This window comes from Corvus moneduloides, chromosome 8 (genome assembly GCF_009650955.1).
Source record: "Corvus moneduloides isolate bCorMon1 chromosome 8, bCorMon1.pri, whole genome shotgun sequence".
In the NCBI taxonomy this organism is placed as follows: domain Eukaryota; kingdom Metazoa; phylum Chordata; class Aves; order Passeriformes; family Corvidae; genus Corvus; species Corvus moneduloides.
This window is the reverse complement of record NC_045483.1, coordinates 24,752,994-24,766,650: the sequence shown is the minus strand read 5'-3', so window position 1 is coordinate 24,766,650 and position 13,657 is coordinate 24,752,994. Positions and strand designations below refer to the sequence as shown.

Here is a 13,657-nt window from a genome sequence, read left to right as displayed (position 1 = left end):
AAATTAAGATTTATGTACGTTTTCAGCAGGCATAATCAAATTTATTGTCAAAACAAGAATTTGTAAGAATTATAGTATGCTACATAGTGATTCAAGCCAAAACACCCAGAAAAACACTGCCACTCCAATTTTCATAGTTCATTTAATTTTTATTTCATAAAAATGTTAACTTATTCAAACCAGCCCTGAGGACTTAATAAACACTGAGGTTGTTCTATGCCTCATCAAAACTACCAGCTAAATTCCAGTCACAGAATCTCTGTTACTGAGGCTATTTTGCCTTTCAACTGAGCTTACAACCTAACCTGCTATGGAAGTCACTGAGGATGATTCTACTTTGAACTCTGAGATAGCATCCCTACAGGATCATTTTCAGATATTCAAATAACTTGATTTTTTGACTGCTAGGGAGGTGGTAAAGACCAAGGAAATCTGTTCTAGTTTGCAGGGGTTTATTTTCAGTGGTTAAAACACTGTCTATCCTTGACAACAGCCTTTAGGATTAAGCAGGATGCCTTCGTGGCCTCTCACATTTTTCTTGCAGTAGTTTGAAAAAAGATAACTCAAACGAACGTGAGGAACAATACCAGGAAGGAGATACCTTAAGTCTTTGAACACCAGCCTAGAGAGGTCAAAGACTGATGCTTATCCAGTCAGCACCCAGAAACCTGTTAGACAAACAATGTTCAACCAAGATCCTGCTAAAAATCCCACACGTTGCCAGGCTACCATGAGTAGCACTATTTTTGCATGTGATGTTACCAAGCCCAACCAATTTTAAAAGCCTGCCAAACTGAGAAGAGCTCAGATGGCTCCTCAGGTGATCCTATTATACTGTCCAAACATAAAGCACCACAGACAGTTGTCACCTCCCACAACACTGCCACACATTGAACTGCCCAAGAAAGATGTTTCTGCGCTCTTCAAAAAGAGCATATAATAGTAAAAGCCCTATAAGCTCACAAGAAGTAAAGATACCATGTTTTCCAACACTCCTGCCTTGCCTGCACCAGATGAAATTCCACAGGGAAAGAAACATCCAGCACCCCTTCCTCCTTTCTCCCTTCCTTTCCTTGCCTACTTGCTGTATTTACAGGACCCAAAGCTTTTCATCACATTCCATTGTAGTCTGTGTAAATAAATACAAGCGTAAAAAAAATAACTTTGGGGAGCCTGGGCCACTTCCAGCTTGCCCAGATAGCTGGGCTGTGCGTGGAGCTGGAAGGGTGTTTTTTAAAAGGAGGGAAGCAGAAGAGAACAGCTTAAGAATCTTGGCTCAGCCTGGGCATATTTCCGCCTAACTCTGGCTAAACCTCAGCACGAAGGGCTGGACGAGGAGTCGATAGGAAGCCGGGGAGGGAGGGAGGCTCTGGGGCTCTCCAGCACAACTACGGCAGAGTCCGGACAGGCTGAAACCATGCTTCTCCTTTGGGCACTGGCATTTATTCTAGTCCTGCAGGAGCAAGACATTTTAGGTAAGTGATTCTGAACTTGCAAAGCAGAAACTATAGCTTAATCTTAGTAAGGTCAAAGCCTTTGCATGGGGTGGGAGGGGGAGGCAAATAATTGCATACTCTATGGATTTTATGTGAAGGTGACACAGGTACATGTCAAAATTCTGTGGGCATATTGTTTTTAAGAGGAAAAACTCCATTTTTGTGACATTAAAGTCTGTCCTGTAGGCATATTGTTTTAGTAGAGATTTTTTTACTTCTTACAGGAGATACTATCACTCTACCTTCAGAAATTCAGAACCACATTGAGGTGCTGCAGACAGTGCCCTGAATTTCCATAACTACTGTACTGGCAGCTGTATTAACATCACACTAATCCATTCAGAAATGAGATTGAAGTTCAAGGTGATTAGAGAAAGATTCTCCTGTATTCAAAGGCTTCTTTTTAAATTTCTTGGTAACAGCATCACATTTTTATTTCTTCTGCCTTGGAAGTACAAACAGAGAACATCTGATAAGCCTGCATCTGAATTCTACTTTCGTTAACAAGAGATTAGTGCTGAATAACCTGTAATCACATTGTAGTGTGACTGAAAGCTACTCAGTTTGGCTAGTTCAAGGCTTTACAGTCCCTGTGTAACCACAAACCTGGCTTCCCAGCCTGTTTGTACTACATCTTTTCTGCTAGCTGAGACTCAGCTTTATTTTCTCTCTGGTCCTACTTTCTTGACAACACAATGGTTGTATTTCATGGCAGGGTACTAAATCCTATTACATTCAAAACATTTCCTGAAAAACTGTTAGTCCCTTCTGCCCCCAAGTCCTAGTCACTCTTCTTTGCCCTGACATCCTCTTACTTAACTGGCTTTCTGATGTTTATCTCAGTGATGAACTGAAATATCAATGCAAAAGCAAGAGCACTCTAATTTGTTTCCACTCCACAAGAATTCACTATCCTCTTGTGAGTTTTGTGAGCTTCACCAAAATAAACGTGAAATTAAAGGAAAATTTAAAAAGGCTTTGTCTATTCCCCAAAAAATGTGGTTTTAACCTCAAGTCATTCACAAACTCAGATAAAATCCAGTTAATTAGAATAGCATTTGAATAACAACTGCAGTGGAGACTAGCACCCAGTATCATGCCAGGTGGCAGCTACTCTGTCAGCAAATCATGTTTACTGTCTTCATGGTGTACATCATGCAAGATGAGCAATTTTTGTGTCTGTCGTGATCCGGGGAGCACCCTGACTGACTGAAAGACCATCCCCACTTTCCCTTTGCTATCTTTGACCTGGAGAATCTAACTTTTGATCTCTTGCAGATCCCTCCATCCTAACTCCTCTGGGTTCCTCTTAAAAATTATTCAGCCAAACTAGAATTTATGTTTTAATTCAGCTATTAATATTCAATAGCCAATCTCATATTCGAAGAGCTCAGCCTCCAAATCATTCAGGAGGAGAGGATGGCACAGGGGCCCTTCTGGATGCAACCATATGCTCCTGCCACAGTTCACAGTGCTTTCCTGCTGGTGCTGGGTTAATTTGTGGGATGCTGCTCAAATGCACCACACAATGTAGTCTGGAGCACATTACCTGCCCCATCTAAACATATTTCCATTCTTACAAAAACATCCAGGCAAATCGTTCTGAGGGGTGTGGCAGCCCAACAGCAAAGAGTTTGCTCCATGTTTATGCGTGGCAGAGAGGTGACCTGGAGTTCTCCGGTAAACAAGTACCTGGCAAGCAGGCTGGCCCCCTGGCATGGGCCATTAGGGGAGCGCACCAAACGCTGAGCATTCTGCCAGGGAGAGCTTCCAGTGCAGGCACTGCTGCTCCACACTGTGGTGTGACTTGCTTTTAAACAGCAGAAGGTTCAGTCGGTTTTATCTACAAGTTAAAGTAAACCAAGTGTATGAATGTTTTTCTTCATTCACCTAACATTTTTTGAATTCTCAAAATCTCTTGAATCCTCTGATATTCACATGCAATATCGAAGCTGGGAAGATCTATAAGCTAGACCATTATCTAGAAACTGGAAAAAAAGAATCCTTTCAGAACAGCTAGATTCTGCCCCAAACTGACCATTTGCATTCTCACAGAGGAACAGTTTTTCTCTAGGAAATTAAACCACTCCATTGTAGAATTAAAGCCACAGTAAAATTTTATGATAGGTATCCTATCTTAGACCAGACTTGGACTCATATTTCTCTACTAACAAATTAGTAATGGTTTAATCTATACTCCATATTATAGGTATTTTCTGTCCTTATGGAAATCTATCAGCATTGTGGTCTCCAGCACAAGGTTTACAGTCTTTGCAGAACACACCTCTGAGCTCCAACAAGGAAGGAGAAATAAAGTTTGTGACAACAAAGTGTACCCAAAAATAACTGCATTTGTTAAAATTGGGAGGCATCTGGAGATAGGGTTCAGCACACAAGTGAGCCTTTTATAAAGGGATTTTACACATCCATAAAGCCCTATGTTTTCTTATGTTTAGTTAAAAGGAATTTAAGTTCTGTGGACTTTCTAACCCCCAAGTGCAAAGCAAAAGTTAATATCAAACTCCTCCAAAAAATCAGAAGTTTAGAAATACAGGACTCCTGTTGTTTATCTGCAGGGTGTGGCTCTATTTATAAACACAGCTGATCTGCTCTGCTTGAAGCAGTTGTGATTCCTGGGCCTGAATGTCAGGATCTAGTGTGTATGTGTGTATGTATCTCCCCTTCTCTCACTGTTCTACTTCCTGAGTTGTTTCAGAACAAAAGAACTGTCTGCCAAGAGAAAATACATCTTCAAACAAGTTCTTAGATTTGTTTAGGTATTAGAAAAAAACCTAAAATTATGTTATTTCATTGTACTTATTTCTTTCTACTACCATGACTTAGACATATGAAAACTACACAATCACAGAGCTAACTAGTAAGTCACAGACTCACCTCACCCACTACCCATGACCATAGCTTCTATTAATAAACACAGACTAAAAGCCATGTCCTCAGAAAACTGAAAAAGTCTTTATCCTGCACAAGCTGGATTCTTTATGTATACTAAAACTCAGCTCCTTCCTAAACAGCTTCCCCTTCTCTATGCACAAGTATTTCCTATTTCTAGCTATAATCCTCCTAACACTTAGGCTCAGTTCCCATAACAAATATATATTCACACAAAAATAAACACATAATAAAGGCAAACTTTTCTGCAGCCCAAAGCATCACTGTAAGATACAGCATGAATTAGAGTAACGTACCTGCAAATTATGCAGCTCGTGTCTCTTATCAGTCTCAGTGAGAGAAGGGGAGATACAGTCCCTGTAGCCATTTTCCATCGCAGCAGCAAGTGCAAGAGGATGGTCTCTGGCTGCTTGTTCAGTAGACCAGCATGCTGAAAACACGGTCCAAGCCAACAGTTCCCTCACAGGAACAATTAATTGCTACCCTTCTTCCTTTGAATGAAAACACATAAAACTTAAGTGCTTTTTACAATCATAGATATGGTCAAATAGCAGAAAAAGGAAAGTAGATTTCCAAGTAGCGATTTTGCTTCTGGCACACAGCCAGGGCAAGGGCTCAGAATTTTCTGTGCCTTAAAAAAAAACCCCACCCACTGGAAGCACAAACTATCCCTGGCCTTGTGCACTCTCTGTCCACTGCTGGGTAAGTGAGAGATGGATCCCCTTATGAAATGAGGATTACATGGATCACAGTAGCAAAAGCTCCCTGTAAATGAAGTGGTTCTACACAATAATATATGCTAACTATCTACTGAGGAACAATTTCTATGAGGTCCCATTTCTGGTTTTGCACATCTCACAAGCACGAGTGATGCACGGTCGGACCAGAACACACCGTGACATCTCACACAGAGGTGCATGGGACAGACTAGGCAGAGATGTGAAAACTCATAGGCTGATACCTGACCCACCTTCATTAATACATTCCATAACCTATGAGATTACCCCTTTGCTCCTTGTCTTTCAGGTAAAAAAGAATATAAGTATAATCTTAACTGATGTAGGATCTGAAATAATATTCATAGTAGCATATTGTACATCTTGATAAAGAAAGTATGAACCAGGTCTGCAATTTTGCAACTTGAATTTCTGATATGGTTATTTAGCTTCTAAAATTAATATTAAAACTAATTTCATGGAAGAAGCTTACTTCAGGATGTTTCCCTTATCAGAGGCTCATAAATCTTGGATACCGGAGAAATCCCTTGGATTTTTTCCCATATTTGAAATCTTCCAAGACATGGCATTTAGGCAGCAATTGAAGTATTCAGTGAATGTATAAATTACAGATTAATCCCTAATCAGGCATTAAAAACTTCCTATGTATCTTCTTGAAATAAAAACAAAACGAAACAAAACAAAACAAACCCCGATACAAACCAATCTTCCCACAACCCCTAAATTTCAGATCTTCCTATATTATCAGTTTACTGTCTAATATACAATGCCTACTTACCATCTCCCACTTTGGATAGATCATATTTACCCTGAATGAAATTTGCCTTGTCGTTCTGCCATAAAAGCTAGAGCCTAGTAAAGGTGTGTGTACATTTAAATATTTACATGTATATGTATATATTTGCATGTAAATATAAGCAAACCCATGCAGTTGCCTCCAGTGTGAAGCACAGTAACCTATAGCAATGTGTAAGTTGCTAAGAAGTTTTATACATTCCTTACAATTCCTGCAGTCTTTATTGCAATCACTAAAGATAAGAATTCCCTTATCTTTAAGGAAATGGAGACTAAACCCTAAAAAGAGGTTCAGAGGTGTCTAAATCACATATAAGCATTAGTGTTTTATGGATTACAGCCAGAAAGATGCTCTATGTCCAGTTAAAGATATGCTTCTGAGTGGCTAAGAACTTGAAGGGAATCAGTGCATTAAAAAGCATTTTCAATACAACACTTGCTATCCAAATCATTTAGTTTTGATGTCCTAACATTAAAATTGAATATGTCTTGAGTTATATATCACAGCTGAAAATGAATTTGGGCACACTGGTGATAATGGAACTGGTAGTACTTCCATATACCAGGATGCCAACGTAGTTAATTAAGGGCTGACATAACTGGAAACTAACTTTGATGCTTTGAAGAACAGCCTCCAAAATTAAATATGACTAACAGTCTTAGCTTAACATAGTCTTTGGTCTGAAAGCACTAGCACCGACAGTTATTAGTATCAGTTCAGGTTCAAAGCAATTGAATCATTCCTGAATTCAGCTGCAGGTTATCTTCACCAACCACTTTTGAAAACTGTGCGATTTCTTGAGCTAGCATTTCAAAGTTGCATGCAAATTTTAAAGTGGAATCCAGCACTTGTATTTAGAGAAAAAAATAATTTAAGCAAAGATCAGCAAATCCATTCAGAGGTCTGTTGCATTCCTCCCAAACTGGTTAGTGGATTCACCATTTGAACTTGAACCTCCAGTTCATGACCTTTTTCCTGTTGGAACATAAATCTTTACTATCCCTATTCCTTTTCTCATCAAAAGCTATCCAGCCACCTTATGCTATATGCTCTTGAAATAAAATTGTATTGCTAAACCTAAGGCAGTGCAAACAAAAACACACAGTGCGTTTTCTTGAAGAGTTAGACATGTTCACCTTTATGCCCCTTGCTCTATCGCATGTTTTTAGGCTTCCTTTTTTGCTATCTGGTTCCTGTTTCAACCTCACATCTTTCACTTGGCCTGTGGCTTGCTTTGTTTTTCCCCTCCCGCCCTACTGAGCACAAACAAGAACCTGCAGTCAACTTTCAAAACCACACTGATCACAGAATGAGGCAAAAGGAATTTTACAGGTTTTAAGATCAGTGGGGAACATTGCGGTCACTCACCTTGACCTTCTCTGTAATGCAGACCAAAGAACCCAACCCAGGAATTTCTAGATCAAGCCTGTAACTTCATTTGGACCAGCAACGTATCATTAGGAAGGATACTTAAAAAGACCTACCAGATCTGTGTCATCACGTACTTCAGTTCTGTCAGTCCTAGTAACAGCAGGAGATGACAGCAAAGAGGCAGTTGCTCAGGTTTATTCTGATGCTTACCATTAGCAACTACTTGGATGATCAAAATGAACCATTTAACAGCCATCTGGGTACAAAGAACCCTGACATTCCTAGAAGGGAACTTCTTCAGGGAGCACAGAGAAGCAACACCTTGCAGGGCTGGGGGAATATATCAAATGTACAGGAGGCAGAAGATCTTAACTGAGAGATATTCTTAATCTAAGGCCCCTGCTCTTAACCTGTTTAGCAAGGCTGTTTTGATTCTTACTTCATTGCTCTTTCTCTCCCTTGTTTTAAGATCAAGTTTTGTACGGTCAGGCTGACCATGATACATAGATCTTGCTCTTCATCATGCTACTTCTTTCAAACTTTAAGCATGTTCTTCTATTAAACAGATCCTTATTAGCGAACAGTTCAGAGATGCTCCATTTTCCTGCTAGTGTCTGACTGCATGACAGCATAGGGTGGTTGGAACTACCCAGATTTATGGGCACCATCACTGTAGCACAGAGGACTTAATCAGAGGGAAAAAAGCATGAGTCATTTTCTGATCTTGAACACGAGAGTTCTGGTTCTTGATGGGAAATAATCACCCTATATATCAAATAGAAGGGATTTCAAGAATTTAACTAAGCATCTCACTTGCAAGAAACATCAGGTAGAAATTTGCAGATGGGACATTAACTGAAAGGTAATGTTCTCTCTGCCATACTGAAATGTTACAAGTGTCTGGGTGAAATAATCTATTAAGTTTCAAATGAGAGATTTAAGACATTCAAATATGCCTCCTACACACTTGACTAAGCTGTCACAAGTTGCAAACACCCACACATTTTAAATATGTAATTTATACGGCATACAAAGAACACTTCCCTTTTGAAAGTGTTTAGCTTCAAAACTTACTACCAAAGTTTTCTGTACTTGCGCATGTTCTTTGAAACATAGATAAGTAAAAATTCCAATTTACATTTAGAAAATACTTCTTCAGTAACTTCACAAAGAAAGTACCTGGAAGTATCCTAAAAGGCCATTAGTCTTCTGCTTACATGGTTTGCAGCCTTCCATTCTTCACTTCCTTTACAAGCTGACTGTTACTATTACATGAAGTAGAGATGCTGCTGGAGTACAGTCAGTGCCAAAGGCAGATTGTGACCCTTTCTTTCACTGGTTGCAAAACAGAGAAGGGCAGTGCTCATAAGCAACATTCCATGTGCTCTCTTTGAGCACATGGAAATTACTGCTTTGGCTGAATTGCCTGACCATAGTGACCCAGACATGTGCCATATTTACAAGGGACCGGATGTGTCCTGCGAACAGCCCGTCCCAGAGATAAAGCTGTGGGTTAAGAGCTAAAGCCAGACAACAAAATAACCATAAGTGTTTTGGGCAGCAAAAGCCTCAAGCCAGGACTCAGAAAAAAGAAGAATCTGCACTGACAAAGCACTGGTTTCCCTGCCAGCAGCAGCAGCCACCCACCTGAAAGACCCTGTTCTGGCATGGTGGAGAAGGGGCAATTGCAAGAGCCTGAGCAGCTCTGTTCTGGTGTGAAAGTCACTAATGAGACATGGACACACAGGTCCTGAGAGGGTTTCTGCTAGCTCAGCCCTCAGCCACTCCATACTGTGAGGCCTACAACTAGACATGCTTTGGCTTATACTAACCCTTAGCCTTGCTAACATCAGCTATCAGGTGCTTCCTGAGACACTTAGGCTTGGCCTGTTTGTCAAATTTTTTAGGCACTGCACTAATTCTGTTGTTCTGAGTGACATCTTACAGCTCTGTCAAACTAGGACAAGACACTTTGTCCTCCTCAGTATGCCCATTACAGCTAATAATGCAGCAACGTGCTTTGAGTGGTGGAAAGCTGTCTTCCTCCGCGTCAGGAGAGGAACCCACCACCCCAAGGAACCAAGAGCTACTGAGTCCTGTGTCTCATAGCAACCCCTTTACCTCATTCTCTAGATGTACACAAAGCTGTGCAGTGCTTGGCTAAGCTCACAGTAAGATGTGACAACCTTACATTGGCTATACATACCTCTCATGGCACACCTGCTTTGAACAAATGCCATTCATCCATCATATCTAACCTCCCCACCTACAAACACCTGCCTAGAAAATCAGCCAGCACAATTTCAGTATCTCCACACTGTTCCAGTCATGATGGAAAAACCATGTAAAGCAACAAAAATTTTGAGAGGTAGCATGGTTCACTTGACCACTAAGACGGTAACAACACTCATAAACCACTACCACAAGCAGCAAAGAGGAAAAAAATGGCAACTGCAAAGCAGCTGGTGTTGGAGCACCTGCTGTATTTCAGCACTCTAGTAAACAGGTAGGTGAAGTCTTTGGGTTTCTGTCCTAGCAGCACCACCTTCTGGTGAATGCACTAAAGAAAACCCCAACCAAATCTTTGCCAAACCAATTTCCAAATAATGCCCAGTAAGTCAGGTTACATTGTAATCCCTCCTCTCCATCCTCCACCCTCCAATTCTAAGAATGCCATTCCAACTCAGAGTACATCTCTCATCCCCCTCAAACTGCAATGACCCTCACTGATACGTTTGCCATCACCTGACACCTCTGTTTCAGAAATCTTGACACAGGCTTGAGATGAAGCACTGCAGCAGTTCCAAATCACTGCTCTGGCACAGCAGTACTGAAGACAGAACTAGTTACTGCTCTCATGTGTCTTACTGTTCATTACAACACAAGCTCAGTTTTGTCTTTGTTACAATCAACGACAGAATGAGTTGCTGCTGCTTCCTCATTATCATAGCTGCTTCAAGCATCAAACGAGCAAAACCTAACTTTACATGCAGCAAGATACACTTATCACTTTAGCACAGTTTAAAATATTCCGCTACAGTTCTCTGCACACATGTTAAAATTAAATGTTCCTGAATGCTACACAGAAATTATGAAAAGGAAATTGGCTCCACTAAAGCATGGATGTCAGCAGCTACTGACCTTTCATGGAGCACAGCCAGCAGACTGAAAAGTTCAAAGAGCAAGAGCTCATGAGCACTGAGAGATAAACACAGATAACCAACAGAGATATGTGACTTTGTACATAGCACCATATACGAGTCAGCAAATGATACCAGCTGTACACATTTTTATTGTTTCCCTTCCCATTGCAAAGTCAGACTGTAAGGAACAACTTTCTGGCACAGGGGAATCATCAGCCATCATTCCGCATCCATTTGGACAAGCTAGCTGCTCTTCAAAGCTTTACCGCACCAGCTGCTTCTGAAAGAAGTCTTAGAGGAATGATTGTGTAAAGCAGATCTTCCCAACAGTCAGGTTTTACACTTAAGAGAGACAGAGTTACAGCCTATAAACTTACCTTACACAGGTAGGAAAAAAATAGATTGTGTAAAACAAACACACACATAAACAAAACAAAACCACCCCTGGCAAGAGAAAACACCTTGTTCCAACCAACACGACGCATGCAGGCAAGGAGACATTCACAGCACTGGGGCATAGCTGTAGTTATTGGAAAAGAGGTTCACTTCCTACATTTGGTTCATAAACAGTGCCGTGTAGCATGCAAAATACCACTTCAGCAATCAGAAAGGCAAGGCCTGCTATTAAAAACCTCCTGCTAATTACCTGTGTCTGTTTTTGCAGCTGCTGCAGATCCTGTCAGTATGGTACCTGGAAGTTTGGAAAGAGGAAGCTGGTGTAATGAACATACGATCCACGAACGCTTAGATATTATTGAAGAGGTAAGAGGGATTGTGCTGGCTCCTGAATCTCACCAGACCTCTGCCCTATCCTGTTGACCAAAGAAAAAATGTCCCTTCTTGACTTTATCTAGTCAACGTTGGACTTTTTTCAGATGTCATAGTTTCTAACTGTCCATAAAGCCATTATCACCAGAAATACGTAATCTTGATGAATTCCAAAAAAACTGATTAATAACTTATTATATATCAGCCTTTTCTAAAATGTTTATAACTGTGCCTTTAATCTAAAAATCTCAGAATCAGTATTTTTAAAGTTTCACATTGGCTTTTGGGTAGATGTGAGTTCTGCAGGTGACTCCGACTGAGGAGTTTCTGCTCACCCCTGTTGACAATTAAGAGCTACATGGGCTCTATGACTGGGATTCTAGGAAAGGTGCAGTGTTTGAATTTTTTTCTCTGGTGTCTTAAGCACCCAAAAGTACCTGCTAACTATTCTCAGCTGGATAGTTCCCAACCTCCATGCTGTGGTTCTCAAATGGCAACATTACCTCCCTTCTGCTCTCCTCCCAGCCCTCTTCTTTCCACCCTATCAACTCCTCTCATTGTCCATGCACATTCTTTTATTGCATATAATGGTGTCTCAGAAACGAGAAAGAATTACAAACAAATTAACGCAAAGCTCCCTCCAAGAAGTCAAATTATTCTTTAAATAGGGGTGCTGTAATTAACTCTTGCAAAACGAAGTGCTAATACTTGGTGCCACTAGAGGCCAGCAGAACACCAGAAATGTTTAAACCTGCAATGCGCAATACAGACTAAATTAGCTGTTAGCATTACAGGACATTAGGTTTGCATTTCTGCAAACACGACTGCTGCAATTCCTTCCACTTGACTCTTTGACTGCTTCCTTTCTCCATTTTTCTCCCTTGTTTCCATTAGAAGGTAATAAAAACAGTGGAGCACCTAGAATCAGAAGTCAAATCACTGCTCAACATCATCAGTGAGACAACATCGAATATCCCCACCGCTCCAGGAACTCCACTTATAGACATTTTTGATGGTCAGTATCTGGTCAGGTATAACCTAAGCTGAAAAAAGCATTACATATATTACCACCAAATATGCCTTCTTTTCTCCTCCAAGATGTGAACTAATTCCTTCATTCAGCTCAGGGTAGCTAAGGCCTCATAACTGAGGGCCTCAGGACCCCAGCTCTGGGTCCAGTTTGGAAAATCAGGTTTCAACAACCACTAAAGAGAGGGATGGGAGAATAGGAAGCAACCCACCTTAGAACGGCAGGACAGACGAAGTTATCTCAAGGTCCCTTTCAGTTTTAAGATTCTGTGATTCTTTAGCTTCACGTATGACAAAGTAAGGGAGGGCAACAACAACCACAAAAAAAATTGGAGGTATTACCATTTTGGTATCTTAAATCCAACTTTGACATTTGTAAGCCCCTTACACAAAATGTGCTCCTGGATAAACGTTTTTGGAATAAATTAAACCATAAGAGAAATTATTTGGATGAGACCACCTATTCTACTCACTTTCTTATAATGCTCTATGCTCTTCATTCTCTGCCCAAGTACCAGTCGTGCATTTAACAAGGTGAGACACTCCCGGTGGAAAACAAACCACTTGTGGACAGATACAAGCATCCACAGACATGTTTATGAAATCAGCTTTGTCAGTGCTGGGCTGTTTGTTCATTTAAGGTAGCTGTACCTGGGCACACTACAGTGCACGCACTTACAGTGACGGAAGCGGGCTCGAAGTAGACAGCAGTAGAGTTTATGCTGGTTTTTGGTTCTTGTAGTAGGCTGTATGGATCTGGTCACCATGATTGATAATTTCCTCACCAACTTTGTTATCCATTGAAGTTTCCAGTTTTCTGTGAGGAGCAGTTAACAGGTTAACAATTAAGTTACTCCCCTGCAATGGAAGGGGGTATTCCAGTAAAAGTGAAAAGTATTCCAGTGAAGTGTTGCAGTGCATTTAAAATAGAAATCAGCACACAGCACATCTACAGCCAAGTACTACTCAGATGGATCTTGTAACAACTACCAAAGTGCTCAAGAATTACACATTAGACCTTCGATGATTTAATGAACCAAAGTGACAATTCCCCACTTTAGAGTAGCAAGATTAATGTTTTAAATGAGATTTATCCACAAAGACTGATCCTGATCTCATAACCAAAAATAATTACATCAGCTCTTCTCTATACAGATGCCAGCTGAGCACTGTGAAGACAGAAGACAGCTGAATGTAACAGTGTGGTTGTCATAAACAGTTGCACTTCTGATCATTTAATAAGCTTGTGTTTCCAGAATTTGTGCAGGGTGAACAATCCTCAGCTGTAGTTTGTCTTCTGTGTTGCTGTGCTTTATAATAAAAAGGTATTTGCTTTTAGACACTGTGTCAAACTTTGTATTCTAAATCTTTCAGCAGCCCTACTGTATCAAAACTGCCTTTCAAATA

The 13,657-nt window shown here is 40.6% G+C and overlaps 1 protein-coding gene across 1 annotated transcript; it reads left to right on the top strand.

Moving 5' to 3' along the window:
- Positions 1–1,288: 1,288 nt before the first annotated feature.
- PLAC9 (placenta associated 9) lies at positions 1,289–13,590 on the top strand. Its single transcript, XM_032116089.1, has 4 exons — positions 1,289–1,475; positions 11,118–11,215; positions 12,116–12,236; positions 13,406–13,590. Exons 1-4 carry the CDS (start codon positions 1,418–1,420, stop codon positions 13,414–13,416), a joined length of 288 nt encoding a protein of 95 aa, XP_031971980.1. The 5' UTR covers positions 1,289–1,417; the 3' UTR covers positions 13,417–13,590.
- Positions 13,591–13,657: the final 67 nt, after the last annotated feature.